The 14,072-nt window shown below is 34.6% G+C and overlaps 1 protein-coding gene across 3 annotated transcripts in view; it reads right to left on the bottom strand.

The window, feature by feature from the left end:
- CNTLN (centlein) overlaps positions 1 to 14,072 on the bottom strand; it is a 207,598-nt gene that overhangs the window by 25,224 nt on the left and 168,302 nt on the right. For 2 of the 3 annotated variants that reach the window (XM_040540984.1, XM_040540985.1), the window contains exons 19-23: positions 13,667 to 13,831; positions 10,095 to 10,192; positions 8,229 to 8,355; positions 6,385 to 6,522; positions 5,860 to 6,045 (exon numbers count right to left, since the gene is read on the bottom strand). In XM_040540984.1, the coding sequence (XP_040396918.1) occupies positions 5,860 to 6,045; positions 6,385 to 6,522; positions 8,229 to 8,355; positions 10,095 to 10,192; positions 13,667 to 13,831 (714 nt within the window). Of the gene's footprint in view, positions 1 to 4,176; positions 4,320 to 5,859; positions 6,046 to 6,384; positions 6,523 to 8,228; positions 8,356 to 10,094; positions 10,193 to 13,666; positions 13,832 to 14,072 lie in introns of those variants that run through there. The other variant, XM_040540986.1, reaches the window with a different exon arrangement.

Raw genomic sequence — 14,072 nt, 5'->3', positions numbered from 1 at the left:
TAAGACAGACAATGTTACTGCGTCTTGAGCTTTCAGGAAGAATCTGTGGCAGGAATACATGGTCAAACTATAAATGAGTTAAAAAAAATAATGCGCTGTAATGAAAGAAAACAATTACGGAGGATTTTGGACAGTTTCATAGCAAACTATGAAAACATGCTCTATCCTATTTTCAATGGGCACCCAGTCAAGTTGGGTTCTTCACAGCACTCTAGAAACACCTAAATATCATGAATTACTTTGCAATTCAACCTCTTAGGTGTTTTTTCATCTATTTAACATATTATTGATATTGCATAATTGTACATTTTAGTGTACATCTGGATATCTCAGGGTGTTAGGTCATGCATTTTAAAAAAAAATATATTAAAAAGAATAATAACCTTTATCAAATGACTTGCACTTTCTTCAAGGAAAGAAATCAGGTTTATTCAACATAAATTATTTTCCATAACACCATTCTAAGAAGTATAACTATGCCTCTATACTTTAATAGTTTAAGAATTTAATTTTGTATCAGATTTTCATTATTTTAGACAGAAATTAGGTCAGACTAACTGACCTACAGATATCTATCCTGACTGCCTTTTCTGAATATCAATTCGATATTAGCATTTTTAAACTACTCCAATACTCATGCCAGTTTTGAGTATATACTTTGAATACTTACTCAAAATGAGGATTAGCAGCTAATAAAATTCCTTAACCAGCCCCATAACAGTGTAAGACTGAGAAGTTCTTAGTTTAGAGTACTACTTCTTACTAGAAATTGTTTAAAATCCTCCTCTGCTTATGAGTAGATCGGTCATGTTTCATCATCTTCATATAACATCAGTCTACTTCCTTCCAGATATAGAACACAAATATTTATACAAGATTTCTATCTTTAGACTACTACAGAGTAGCTTTGTCTAGTAACAGTTCACATCCAGTATGTAATATCTATCTTCTTATTAGCATATTTTTAAATCCTACCCTTCTGTGGGGCAGAAAAATTCTTGGCCTTGCTAACCAGAGATTTCATCTTATCTTATCCTCATCTCCATCCACTATACCCTATTGCTACTCACATTTTCAGGTTATCACCTATAATCCATTTCCCACTTTCTTTATTTTGCCTTTTTATTTCTAAATATTGTGTTCTCTTTCCTATCATACTGAAATACACATTTATAAGGAGCTATCCTCTAATTATGGAGCTATGCTTTTTTGTTACTTAAACTGTTACAGTGCACAATTTTTCATATCTTTTCCTAGCCTAAATCTTCCTTATCACAACGTTGAAGAATGAGCTACTCTGAATCAGCAATGTCAACTATTTCAGGTGCCCTGTTTATTCCCCCTGAATGTGATTTAGGACATAACGCCTGATCCCTATACCACACTCCAACAAAAATGGTTCCAGGAATAACTTACAACATAATAGATACAGCAACTTTTCTTTCTAATTGTATCTTCCACGATTTTTAGAAGCTATCACTGGAGTTTACAATCTAGCAGTTTTGGTTACCTACCTAAGCTCCCAAACTGTGATCTCCATAGCAATGCAGTGCTTTATTGTACATTACAAATATGTGATTAACTAGTAACTTATCAGATACTCTAATTTGATCCAGTGGTATATAACAAACTCCTACCAGAAACCTCTCCTCTAGGTTTCCTGACTTAGCATATTGATCCAAATGCACTCAAGATCCTGTCATTCTGAGTTATTAATGACTCTAGAAACAAGTAATAGCATCTTTTAATGCCGAATGCCAGCTCTATCCTCTGATCTCCCTCCCAGCTCACAGACACCTCTTTTACACATTCTCCCTAATACTAAAATCCTTCTTGAATGGAACAATTATGTGTAACTGGACAAGTATATACTGGAAATGTTTACAATAAAATTATGTAATATCATCCCACAATGTTTCTTTTTGGCTGTTACATCTAACTGCCATTCAAAATTGAACTTTACCCATTCGCTTTTCTTGTTCAGACTCCTTACATTTTAGTACAGAAAACCTGTTATTTTCTCTTTGCATTTCTTGTTAGACAAATCCAATTTGTTTGTGATAGCCTACATTAGCCTACGTGAGATTTTTTTAAAAAAACTCATTTTATGAAATCTTCATCTTATGTTTATCAGCTTGCTGGTAACCTTCCAATTACCAATTAAACACCACACTCAAATCATTCTGTTTAAAGTTGATTTACAAAGTTCCTCTACCATTAGAATATGGTTCAATATTTCATAATACCAAAGACTTAAGCTTCACCTCAGTTGCACACCTAACTGTAAATATTAGTACTTTCTGCCTTTTTCTGTTGTGGAGACTGACAATGTAAATTTTTTTTTCCCTTCTGTATGTGGAACTCTTAACTTTTCCAGTCTGTCAAGTTGATGTGATGCTACATCGTTAGTTCTCGTGTTTTCTGACCTCTGACAACTTGTTGGATACTTACAGTAACATTCAATTTTGCTAAGACACTTCATAATCCCTTTGAAGAAAAATAGCACACTGCTGTCAGTGTCCTTTGCTGAATTAACTCTCTTCTCATAATTCAGGTATCCTAGTAGTCATTGTTTATTACTGCTTATGGTCCTGATGCATACTCACACTAGGTTCCAAGAACAATGACTTTCCCATTAGAGAAGCCCCTTCATTCCTTTGAAGTTCAAGCCCTCAATATTCTGTTATTCACTATATATGAATTCTTACTATACATTATAGGTACTATAAGTATTCATAATTCTCAAAATAATATGATTATTTTGGAAAAGGCCAATGCTTCTTGATTCTCCTTCCTTTTGGATCACATACCTACAATCCACTTTTTTAGTTTTTACCTCTAATTGATCCCTACAGGTTTGATTTCAAGAATAACTACTTAATAGTTGCATTTCAAGACCTACTCCATAGTTGCATTTAATTTTCTTAGATGCCATGAGGTATTCCAAATATCTCTTGCCTGTATTTTCTAACGTATATTAGCCATTCCTGCTTCATGTATCAGAGTCATTTTCTTCTTCAGAATGAAATTAAAAACAGGATATACAAAACACACCACAGTGATTGCTACCTGAATTTTTCCACAACTAACTGCTATAAAAAGAAAGAGCCATACTCTCTTCTCTGAAGATCCTCTATTAGCTGAACCTATTCATTAGCAATGTTGAAATGACTTAATTGTTGTAAGTTGAAAAGAACTATATAACGTCATGAGATACATGGTAAAAATAAATAAATAGATAAATAAAAACTGATTTCAATTGATTAATGAGGAGAAGATTACACTTGCACTCAGAAAAATCAAGTCAGGCTTGAAAAATGAACAGAATAGAAGACAAAGGTAAGAGAGTCATACAAATATGTCGAACAGGTTCAGAAAGAGAGAGAGTTTATACTTGATTAAATTTGATCTCTATAAAGAAAAACTTATTTGAATTACTGAGACTAGAGGGAGAACCAGACATCAAGGTCATAGGAAAACTGAAAGCCACCTGGAAGGAGACAGTAGAAATGAGAAAGACTGGACTTCAAAGGAAGAGCTGGTGCAGGAAGAAGTACAGCTACTTCTTATTGTACCATCTTGATCTTCCTATACAGGCTATAGCATGAACTACCTAAGAGTTATTTTGAGGTGATTTACTTGATATACTACAAAATTCTATTGAAACACCAAGGTTTTTAAGTATACTTCTTACAGTGGTATACTGTGAAAAAATTTGTTTTCAGAGAACTTTTTCCCATAAATGTTTTGTACCTAACTAAAGCAAGCAGTCTTCTAAGGAACTGATGAACTTCTAAGGTTCACCAATATTTGAATTATACACAGCATTTTTATTTTCAAAATATCTTTCTGCAAAGTAGCAGTAGTCAGCAAAACTGTTATTTGAAATTTGCATGCATATTCTTTTATCCAGGAGAAAAACTACATATTTAGCTTTAGTACCTATATATTATTATTATTTATAGAGAAACTGCATATGTATTTTTGTGTGTGTGTACAGTACAACCATATAAATGCTAATGAATATTTATGGTTGTTAACAGAAAAGCAGTCATATTATTCAACAACAAATGAAGCATCATGATATTTGCTAATACGTGATTTGTGTCACTAATGCTACTTTTGAGAACAGAAGATCTTTTACTTTCTCATTTTCTAATTTTTGATAAACTTTTCGTTATGGGAGTATGTAAGGTATCTATAGTACAAACACTTGCTTATCTCCTTTTTCAATAATTGCTACGGCTTTTTATTCAATGGAGTCATTCCATATCAGCCTGAATGAAGAGTGAATTGTGGCTCTGTCATCTGTCAGGGTGCTTCATTAAAAAAAATAGATAGACATTAGATTAATTCAGATTTTCCCATACTTAGCCAAAAATAACCATGTAGCTATGGAAAGAACACTCATTTTTTCCTCCTAGAGGAACCACTCTGTATTAGAAGAAAGCTAATCTTTCCCCATGAAAATTAAGTTTCAAAAACACATGCTTGTGGGAAATGAGGTAATTCACACTAATCAACAGATACGAGTTGTATTCTCCAATGTGCTGGAAAAATCTTTTTTTTCAGAGTCATTTACTACACAACAATGTTTTTTTTTTTTTCTTGGAAATAAGTATGCTGGCAGCCATGTACAAAAAGATGACCAATATGAATGATGGAATTCTAGAGAAGTCTAGGAAAGAGACCTAGAGCCATTGACTCTTTCCTGCCCATTCAGGACAGTTCAGAGCTAACACACAGTCAGTATATGACCTTCAAAGACTGTTCGAGATCAGTGAATGCAGCAAAGATTACAGAATCACAGAATCACAGAATCATCTAGGTTGGAAGAGACCTCCAAGATCACTGAGTCCAACCTCTGACCTAACACTAACAAGTCCTCCACTAAACTATGTCACTAAGCTCTAAACCTAAACATCTTTTAAAGACCTCCAGGGATGGTGACTCAACCACTTCCCTGGGCAGCCCATTCCAATGCCTAACAACCCTTTCGGTAAAGAAGTTCTCCCTAATATCCAACCTAAATCTTCCCTGGTGCAACTTTAGCCCATTCCCCCTTGTCCTGTCACCGGGCACATGGGAGAATAGACCAACCCCCACCTCGCTACAGCCTCCTTTAAGGTACCTGTAGAGTGCGATAAGGTCACCCCTGAGCCTCCTCTTTTCCAGACTGAACAACCCCAGCTCCCTCAGCCGCTCCTCGTAAGACTTGTTCTCCAGACCCCTCACCAGCTTCGTTGCTCTTCTCTGGACTCGCTCGAGCATCTTGATGTCCTTCTTGTAGCAAGGGGCCCAAAACTGAACACAGTACTCGAGGTGCGGCCTCGCCAGAGCCAAGTACAGGGGGATAACCACTTCCCTAGCTCTGCTGGCCACACTGTTTCTTATGCAAGCCAGGATGCTGTTGGCCTTCTTGGCCACCTGAGCACACTGCTGGCTCATATTCAGCCGACTATCAACCAATGCTCCCAGGTCCTTCTCTGCCAGGCAGCTTTCTAACCACTCATCTCCCAGTCTGTAGCGCTGCTTGGGGTTGTTGTGCCCCAGGTGTAGGACCCGGCACTTGGCCTTGTTGAACTTCATACAGCTGGAGGCTGGTCACTAGTGGAGTCCTGCAGGGCTCAGTACTGGGGCCAGTTCTCTTTAATATCTTTATTGATGATCTGGATGAGGGGATCGAGTGCACCCTCAGTAAGTTTGCAGACGACACCAAGTTAGGCGCATGTGTCGATCTACTCGAGGGTAGGAAGGCTCTGCAGGAAGAATTAGCCCCACTTGTTCTTTTGTCTTTTTACTTTCACCCAAAACTACGCTTATTTAGGTGAACACTCAAAAGAAAATCCAAATTCAAACCTTCACAAATGTCATGAACTCTTCTACTCTGTCATTGGCGAGCAGCAGCTTCTTTTGAACTGTTTCCAAAGCCTGCCCACTCTGTTTAGCCAAACCATGTAGTTGTTGAGATGCAGCAGTCTCAAGTTCAGTTATGGCACATTCGGTCTCAATCATTTTGCTCTCTAGATTGGAAAGCTTGACATCCTGAAATACATCGCAGAGAAACAGCAGTGACACAATAAAAGCTGATAGGCAGATATGCTAGTTTACAAACAAACCTCCCACAAAATGGTGAATACCACAAAACACTTAAAATGTGATTTCACAAGGAAAAAGTAATTTCATTTGCTGTCATTACATCCATGTTTCAGTATATACATTTCAGTGACGTGAGTGAATGAAATCAGTGACACGCATTAGTATTCTTCTGTTCTTTTTTACCTTTACGTATTTAAAAAGGCTAAGCCAATGACCTTGCAACTTTTCATTTGAAAGAGAGATATGAAAAGGTTCCACAGTAAACTCATCACAAAGCTATTATACCTTTTTCTCCAACTCATCTTTAGTCTTGTGGTACATCTGCTCATAATGAGACTTCTCTTTTGTAGCTACATTAAGCCTTTGTTTCAGTGAGTCAATGGAAGCTTTCTTGTTTGAACAGTCTTCGTTCAGTGACTTTAGCTGAAACAAAAGCAATTTCATTAATAGAAATAAAAATTAAAAATAAATAGAAATAAATAAAAATAAATAGAAATAAAATTTAAAAATAAAAATTAAAACTAAAACAAGCCTATACATACTGCATAACATACCTCTCTGTATTACATAAATTACTTGATTAAAGTACCTTTTTCTGAAATTACAAAGTCTACCGCTGATCAGGTAGAGATCAGTTTCCACACACATTCCTGTAACATAAAGCCTTGACTTGTATGAAATGTACAGAAAATCTCTTCATTTGCAGGGTTGTTAAGTTTAGAAATATTTTACTGTCACAATGAATCCAAATGTGAATAAACCATAGCTTCTACTGATTTCTTGTATCATTCAGAGGCAAAATATATTAATTAAAACCTAGCTGAGAAAATGGTAACTGTCTACAAGCTAACAGTCTCTACAACCTCTTAGATAATTATTATATTTTTCCATACAATGCAAACACTGATTCCAGATGAAATGAAATAGACCAGCACTCCTAGAAAATCATTCAGCTCTCCTAACAATACTAATCACAAAGTTGTCCAGACAGTATTGAGTAACAGGGAATTTCTTTGATCTTCTGCTGAAGTTAATGTGAAATTTATGAAGTTGATTTTCCATATGGAATAATCAAAGTAATGTATGGAATTTGATTCTCTGGAATCTGAAAAATGCAGCAGTTAAAATACTCAAAGAACAGGATTAAAGTATGTCATTCCATTCTAAATCTTGTCTTCAAAAGCAAAACCAGGTATTTCTCTCGTTTCATACTTTATCTCCCTTGCTAACTTATGCTTTCACTCTCTGGCTGAGGTTTTCTTAATAACAGCCTGGCTTTGGCACGGAGGGTAAGAGAGTAGCTCTCTCTAGAGCTGAAAGTGGTTAACGACTTCAAGCAGAGGTAATGCTTGTAGTATAAAGAAAGCACCTGCATTCTAGGATAACAAAAGCAAGCCGGTAAATTATTTATTTCTATTTTGGGGTCACATGCTGCATAACCTCACAGATAACAAAATGTCATGATCAGGAATGTCATGATTTTCAGGAATTAAAGATGAAAGTGCAATACATTGGTTGAATAACATAGAAAGATGCCAAGACATACTAATTCTTCTGGCTTCCATGAAATTGTCCTAGATTTTTGCAGGAGAAATAATTTGCTATAGAAATTAAGCTCTACTTATATGAATAGAATTACATTAAGTGTTAAAACCTAAGAAGTGTGACTCATTCGTAATATTGCAGTCCAAAACAGATTAACAAGTTAAACCATTTAAATACTATAGCCAGGAGATGTGCATGGACTTCATTAGCATATGTCAAGTAAAATCATCCTTGTTTCAGGTCTATTGTACTTTATGAACTTAGACTCCATAAAACTAAATCTCACTACTACTAAATCTCACTACTTAGAGCATGTCTCTGCAATTCAGTGTTCTGAATTCTTCAAATTTTAATTATACATCTAGTGAACATACATACATCAAATTATGCTGAATACATCCAAACTATCCCTATATACAGATTTCATACAAATTACCGTGGGGGGGAGTTACACGCTTAAATTAACTGTACCTTGTTTTCTTAAAGCAATATATTAATTTAGTATGTATAGTGCGTTGAAATAACTTATGCAAATCCACCAGCTTTTGGTTTTCATAAAACTACAGCTAGCAAAAAAGAAGTACCTTTCTCTCAAGGCTTTCTAATGTTTCATTACAAGCTTTCTCATTTTCTTGATGTGCTTTTAGACGAGACCGTAAGTCTTCTATCAAATGTCTTTTCATATTAAGGTCCCTCTCCAATCGAGAAATCCTAAGAGGGAAGAAGTTACACTGCATGTCACTGTTAGAAAACACTGCTAATATGCAATTTTTAAAACAACTAAAAAGTATAAATGCAGTAGAGAAACTAGGATTCTGTATTAAATACAATTTTATTAAAATCTTGAAACTTACCTTATTCTTAAACTAAAAGAACAACATTGTCTCTTGTTAAACAGACCTATTTCTAAATATGCAATTTATTTGTGATTTGCTTTTTGCTGTGGTTTATGCTCTAACTTGCATTATCTGAACTCATAATAATACTTCTTAAGCTATTATTAAAAAAAAAAGACAGTTTAATTAATTAAACTTCTTTGATGTCTGAAGTACATATCTTTCAAACATCATTTTGTTCAAAATTCTTTTTAGAAGAAAGTGAAGAGGAGAATTCTTCTTTCATCCAACTCAGTAAGGCACAGATACATGAAAAAACACTACCACTGTATTATAATGCCAGATAAGACAATTCTTCAAATCTGCAAAAACTAGAAATAACATCAACACTCTTCACAAACTTCTGAACTAAAGAAACTTTCATGTACTACAAGATAATCTCTGTTTAATCAGAAAATTATGTGTTATTCAGTGCCTCCACGGTTATGATACACATTAAGTATAAACTTAAACAATACCTAAATACCTGAATTACAGACATCTGGATTTCTTTTTATGAAAGCAAAATGATAATATATTCAGGAAAAAAAAAATATTGTTTGATATCATGTTGGTGTCATACTAAAAAATCAGGAAGCTAATGCATCTTAACATTTCTTCCATCTATTTCACATCTACATTATTTTTGTTTTGTTGATTAAATCTTAAAGTTTATGAAAAAGCAGTTATCTATTATATGAAGGAAGCATGATAACTGGTAGCTCTATTTTAAAGTTTAGTTTAAACACCATGGTAGAAGACTTCAGTTTTATTTTAAACCAAAAATATGCAATATACACAATTTAACCATTTTAAAAGTTCTCTGTTTCTGAAATGAACAAATTTTCAGATAAGTAAACTGCCTTCTTTGTACAAATAAAAAAGTTACAGTTGTTAGAGGAGTTAAACTCTGGGACAGGCAAGAAATTCACAGATAAACTAATAGGTTATGTTTTTATAGTACTATAATTGATGAACTGTATTACATCAATTAAAGTAAGAAGGCAGAATAAAAATTTCAGTTACATACTTTAAACCAATACATGTGAATTTCAAACGAGTGATAAACCTTAATCAATTCAAATAAAAACAAATACAACTGTCCTTTTGAACTGTTATGAATGTAAAACTGGATAGTTAATCTTGTTTAAGCATCTTCACCTTGACATGTCTCTTAGCCCGTAGGCAAAGAATTACTGTATTTGAAACATGGCGTTTAAAGTGCTGAGGAATTCATTTAGACTTACATCAAGGATTAGAAAAAAAAAAAAAAAAGTCCACTATGGTCTGAGTTCCAATTTAAGGTATACTTATTATAACACAGATATTGTATCTAACTATTGTAGCTGAACACAACAGTTTAAACATGTAATTTTAGCATGTACTTCTCCAATTTTTAAAACAAACAAACAAAAAAACAAAACAAAACAAAATTAACCTGAATGGTAAGAGTCTGCAAGATTATAATAAAAAGAGAAATCAAACATCCTCTTACACATCTAATAGTAATATAGAATCGATTATACAGCTGCCACTGGGTGGCACCAAACACAACGGAGAGAAAGGTAAACATACTTTGCTTGAAGTTCCCGAATCTGTTCCTCTTTTTCCTGGACTTCATTTTTCAAAGACTTAATGGTGGTTGATTGCTTAGTGATTTCATTATTCGAATTCTATATTGGAGAATATTAAAATATAAACAAATCATACTGAATATTATCTCAGCCAACAGTAAATTTGTTTGAAATAATGGGATCTGTAAACTTCCCCCTATTACATGAATTTTCTTAAACGTTAACTGGAATTTGTTACACTGTACAAAGGGAGAATTTTTACTTTCCAGCAACACTTAAGCAAAAATATTTTCATTGGAAAATATGCTCAAAATCAGTACCCTTCCATTGGTATAAAAATATATGATTAATAGATGTTCCCCAGGACACCTGCAAGCTCAAAGCAGTATCAGGACCAAATTTTCTCTTGCATAGCACAGTTAGCTAAAAAGGTACCAGGAAAGAAGAGACGTAAAATCAGTTCTGTATTTGAACTATATCCTTGAATGGTTCTAGAGCACAAGAGAATGTTTTCCAATAATCCCTTTCATCTTGTTCATTTGAATATACAAGAAAACCCACAGCAGGAATTGTTTTTGTGTCCCTTAAAAATCAAAGCAGAAGACAAAACATTTCCATTCAGCCATACTAACATAAATAGACTCATAGACTCATAGAATATCCCGAGTTGGAAGGGACCCATAAGGATCATCTAGTCCAACTCTTGGCACCACACAGGTCTGCGCAAAGTTTAGACCATGTGACTAATTGCACAGTCCAATCGCTTTTTAAATTCAGACAGGCTTGGTGCAGTGACTACGTCCCTGGGGAGCCTGTTCCAGTGTGCGACCACCCTAAATCCTGTATTTCTGTAACAAAAAGGTATGATCTTAATGTTCAGGCACGTGTAATGCCAGCTATGAGGAATTATACAGTTGTTACCTTTCGTTGTTGTATATAGTAAATTAAAAAAAATAATCCCCAACTCCTCCATGCAAACACACATATAATATACCCAAGATTTAGTTAAGAACTATTGAATCACTCTGCAGAAACACATATATAAAATTTAACTAGAGTAGCCATCTTAGCAATCTGAGCATATGCTTTGAATGCCATTGTTGAAAATGGCAGCTCAAATCTATTGCATGTAGAGATTTCAAAACTCCAAAAGGTGTTGACAAAATATGCATATGCATGAAGGGCATGCACAACACATATGCATGTCTTTTTGCAGGTTCAGCCAATGTGCTAAAGCATTTTACTCATTATGTATAAACAATAAATGAACAGATCAGACATGCTGTAAACAAAGACTCTTCAGGAGAATTTCTCTGCTCAGTGCAGACTTGTAACACCTATTAACATTAATGGGAGTATTGTACATAACTCTGTGGACCTCAAGGGGAGTATATATTCTTGTGTGCATAGTTAGATGTAAAATATTGTTCTTAATAACTTGTCTAGTCTATTTGCTATTATTATAATGTGAGGTATTACCAGAAAATTGTTAAAATGATGTATGATAACGGAATATTCCTGAGTTTCTTGAGACCCGTTTGTTGAGGTTGAACTTCATTAGTATGAAGCACAGCACCCAGTTACATGGTTTACATACCAGATATGAACTTGGATACTTAGGTGGGCCTCTGCAGAGGCTGAGAGGTAAAGACATATGTTTACAGTATTTTCCATCCAAACTCATCACCCACACCTAACACACTTCTACCTACTGGCAAAGTTACAAAGAATCATTACATACAACGCAAACATTGCAAAGTTAGCTCAGAGAAAAGAATGAACAAAACCAGGTACTTTGAGATTTTGAGCTGTAAGGAAAGCTTTTGCAGCTTGTATCTTCAGGCATTCAGAAGAGTAACTTTCTATAACCTCAAACAACAGTTGACAACTTTTGTGAATTTACTCTGCCAAAAATGACTTACAGGGCTTACATTTTTGAAAAATTATCAGGTCAAAATAAAGCTAACAGTGACTTGATTTAAGTAGCTTTTAAGGCCCTCACAGTCGAAACATTCATCCAATTTATCCACCAGTGAAGTCATTCTACTAACCTGGATTTGGAGTCACATATTATGTTTATTTTAAATGTGGTTTTGCCTAGATCATTAATATTCCATTTTTTAACATTGAAAATGTAAGACTTCTTTAAGAAGGAATTGAAAGTCATATTAGTATTTTTGACATCAGATTCATATATGATGTTAAATATTTCTTGTTAAATGTTTCCTCTGCTAAAGAAACAAACAAACTAAAAACCTTTCGTTTTTCAATAATGTATTTTGCATTTCATATGTAGTGGACAAACAGTAGATTTCTAGCATGAGCGTTACTTATATTTTACCAAAAAATCCTAATTTTTTATTTTTCTTATTTTCATAAAGGAAACGACTACTGGATTTCTGGATGTCACTCACATAAAAAGAACTAACCTTATTAACAGACATTAGCACTCAGCAGCATCAGAAGCAGATGAGGCAAAACCAAATCTGAAATCAACACTGAAGAAGTCAACCTGTATGGTTTTAAGATCTCTTTCTCATAAATTAAGGAAATAAAATTATGTGCCTTCCCAGGGCTACTTTCTGCTGCCTGAACCTCTTCATCGATGTGACCTACCGTTACTAATTCCTGACCTTAGAATTTATGCATTCAATGTCCTATGGCCAAGATCTATATAATCATCATTACCATCAATAGTTAAGACGTCTGAACACTACTCTCTCTCTCACCCGACATGAGCTAGCACAACTAATCCAGTACTTAGAGACAGGCACGTAACATGGCCTTACAGCAGGCCCTTTGGCAGACAGCTTGCTAGCGTGCGTTTTCTTCTAGCAGCACAAAGATGTACCATTTTGACTGTCTATCTTTACTCAAATATGAAAAACAAAACGAAGAAAAAAAACAACCAAAGACACTCTGTTGTACATATATTTCATTCAGTGAGAAGAGAGGAAGAAAGAACTAGTATGTTCCAGGCAGGCCACCCCTTGAGAAAGCTCTCAGATACATCAACACAGCCTAGAATCTACATCATTCACATACAATATTCACCAGAGACTGAAAAATGAAATAATCAACAAGTCAGTATTTTCCTACCAGCTAATCTACAAAACACTAATACAGAAAGAATGATCTCTCTTTAAAATCAAGAATAGTAGTGACATGTAAGTAACATAACACTGTTACATGAGCTGTACAATGTGCCAAAATTCTATCCTTCTCTTTCACAGATAGCTGTTTGCTTAGCTCCTTCTTAAAAGAAGCAGAGTAATCACCACAATGCTCATTAAAGCCATTCCACAGCACTTTTCAACAAGATGCATTTAATTATTGTGTGAAAAGTCAATAAACTCCCTTTTTGGTCTATCTGATCTGCAAAAATTGTTTTAATTCTTCTGGTTATGACTACATTTCTATTTAACATCAAAGACCTAAAACCTAAGCTGCTAATCATTGGCTAACATATATTAATGATATGCATATGTGTGTATATATATATATATGCTTGACCCAGTTATGAAATACTGTTCATGTGAATTATCCTCAGCACCGGATAATGTGTTCTGTCACCTTTAGTTTGCACTGCAGCTGTTTCATCTCTAAATCAATGTTCTTTGAAGGAGCTGGTGTGGCTTCACTCTTGCCAGCAGTTTGAGACAGATGTTCTCTCAACTTCAATTTTCCTTGTAAGTCTTCCTTCTCCTGTTGCCACTTGGCCAGGTTAGAGGTCAACACCTGTTTTACAAACAGAAGCAACAATCACAATTGCATAGTAAAAATACTTCTGCTTCATCATATCAGATGCTTCTGTGTTTTATAATTCAAGATGAATGAAACGGTATATATTATCTATAATTATGGTACATAATGCTGAGTACGATGCTGCTGGCTGGAATCTCTAGTCCATGCAAAGATCAAATCTGGCAGGAAAGAGAATTAAAGTAACATTAAAAACAAGATTTTTTTTAAAGTCAAG

This window comes from Cygnus olor, chromosome Z (genome assembly GCF_009769625.2).
Source record: "Cygnus olor isolate bCygOlo1 chromosome Z, bCygOlo1.pri.v2, whole genome shotgun sequence".
In the NCBI taxonomy this organism is placed as follows: Eukaryota; Metazoa; Chordata; class Aves; order Anseriformes; family Anatidae; genus Cygnus; species Cygnus olor.
Note: the sequence above shows the minus strand (reverse complement) of the source record. Positions and strands in the feature narration are given on the sequence as shown.